At 37.5% G+C, this 2,256-nt stretch overlaps 1 protein-coding gene across 1 annotated transcript; it reads right to left on the reverse strand.

The window, feature by feature from the left end:
• Positions 1-499: 499 nt before the first annotated feature.
• LOC146161053 (dynein axonemal assembly factor 10-like) lies at positions 500-1,867 on the reverse strand. Its single transcript, XM_083384485.1, has one exon. It carries the CDS (start codon positions 1,824-1,826, stop codon positions 768-770), a length of 1,059 nt encoding a protein of 352 aa, XP_083240611.1. The 5' UTR covers positions 1,827-1,867; the 3' UTR covers positions 500-767.
• Positions 1,868-2,256: the final 389 nt, after the last annotated feature.

Raw genomic sequence — 2,256 nt, forward strand, 5'->3', positions numbered from 1 at the left:
TTTGTGAATTTATCTAGAGCGTGGTTCAAGTTTACTTATTCATCAGCACAAACTAATAACCGAAAAGTAATTATGTACCGGTAACCATTTAGGCTAAAGGTTTATTCCAATGTTCCAGATCGTCATGCCAGAATTAGTTACCTCCGTTCTGAAAACCACAAGGCTATGGTAAAATACCACACAGAATTTGGTTCCAAATGGTGAACAGACAATTAATAATTTCAATTACAAATTTTGTTTCAATTGACAACTAAACAAGTATTAAACTATATATTTTAGTGTTGTGTGATTTCGGAGCCAAGAAGTCTTCCCAAAATTATCTGGTTGTAATACAATATGTTAATTGCCTGTTGCTTATTTACAAGTGAACTAATTTCCAAGTTTGTGTGCTTAGGATGAATGTCCAACTTCTCGATAAAAAATGTTTATAACCAGACCACTAAATAAAAAAATGTTGGACAAGTAGAACCGCCTAGCCTAGTACGTTGCTCTAGCGGCGCACATTTATTTTATTTAGCATCATTATACTTTAATTGAACTTAAATTTATAGTGACAAAAGGCGAACAGCTGAATATAAATAACACATAACAACTTAAAATCAGCACAAATTTCTAAAAAATATATTTTAAGAAAATAAAAAGCATTTCACAGCGAAAAGTTAGGAACAACCCTTTTTACAACATTGCAGCTCCACTGAATTGGTTGAAAACATATATTGTAAACAAATTGAAAGTGACTTTTTATAGAAGCGTTTTAATGCAAAATTTCACAATTTATTTAACTTTGTAACAATTAGAACTCTGAGACATTGATCAAATGCAACACAAACGCACAGGCCTAGCTTATCTGGGCTCCAATCAAGGCCACAAATTGGCTGGGTTGAAAGCGTTGAGTTCTGTAGATGTTGCAAGGTGCCAGCCACTCCACTTTCAACTCCTTCTTCGACCTTCTTACGTTTTGCTGGGTATTCATACTTCCATAAGGTTAGCGATCCTGAACCACCTGTTGTCATGAATACATCTCTGTTTTGAGGCAGGTGCTTGGCAAGCCAAACTGTGGATTTGTGGGCGTTTTCTGAGACTGAAGCAAATCCTGTTTTGGGATTTTGTGTTCTAGCGTCAAACACTTTAAACTTGCCCTCAAGTGTTGTGACTACCAACTTGTTCATAGCAATATCCTTGCGGTCAAACTCTACACAGCAGACGCCGTTCTTGACATTGGTCTCCCACCTTATACCCATCGTTCTCAGATCAAACATCTTTACATCTCCGTTGTCATATCCTGCACAGACAGAGCGTTCTTCTGAGTTGTATGAGTCGCCAAAAGCAACAGCCCAGCAATCACGACAATCTGCGCCTTCCTCTGGTTCCATGCAGGCAACAGGTGAACCCTTTTGCCTCACATCCCAAACCTTGACGGTGCCATCACGAGAACCAGTGGCAATTTCAGGCGCTCCTTCTCCAATACCCAGGCCAGCGACACCGTCAATTGCATTTATAATTTCTGAATGTGCATCACAGTTGTAAGTTGATTTCATTTTTTCCAAATCCCACACATCCAATCTCCCTTTGAAATCACCAGTAGCAAGATGGCGATTTTGAAGAGATGATGCAGCAAATGTTCCACACTTAAGTGATGACGGCGTTTCAGTTTGTGTAACATTCTTCAGCTCACCATGAGAAACTTCATAAACTTGCAAAGCACCAGTGCCACGTGGATGACTGCCAATCGTCACAAACTTAGCACTTCTTGGTATCCATTTACAATCATAAAGTGTGTGGTTCATGGACTTCTCAATGTGTGCAATGATTTGTGGTTTATCCATTTTGCAATCAAGAGTTTTTTTTATTAGTTTCTATAAATATTGACACCTGAAATCATAATTGGTTGGTTAATTTAAAATAAATAACCCCAATTGCTTTAAAGAACAACTTGAAATCAGTCAATTTTAAAGTTGCACTGTCAATCAATAACAGCCTTACTTAAAATATAGAAACTTTCTAAAGTGGTTACCATCAGTTGACAAATACATTGTGTGTACACATGGTTTAAGTAGAATGTTTAGGAAGTTGATCAATTGACAGAACAACATCAGTAACACACTGGTTAAAGTAAAATGTTTGAATCTCATACTAGGTTGGACTTTTTACCCATACAGCAATCTGTAAATAATTTTCTAAAGTGCTTAGTTTCTCGAAATGGGTGAAGTTCCTCTTGCTCATTAGACAGATGCAGGCTACAGGTGAGCCATACCT

Source organism: Ascidiella aspersa, chromosome 3 (genome assembly GCF_963924565.1).
Source record: "Ascidiella aspersa chromosome 3, kaAscAspe10.2, whole genome shotgun sequence".
Classification (NCBI taxonomy): domain Eukaryota; kingdom Metazoa; phylum Chordata; class Ascidiacea; order Phlebobranchia; family Ascidiidae; genus Ascidiella; species Ascidiella aspersa.

Excerpts from the sequence above, each read along its gene's own strand:
- LOC146161053 (XM_083384485.1), bottom strand. The coding sequence starts at position 1,826 with ATGGATAAACCACAAATCATTGCACACATTGAGAAGTCCATGAACCAC.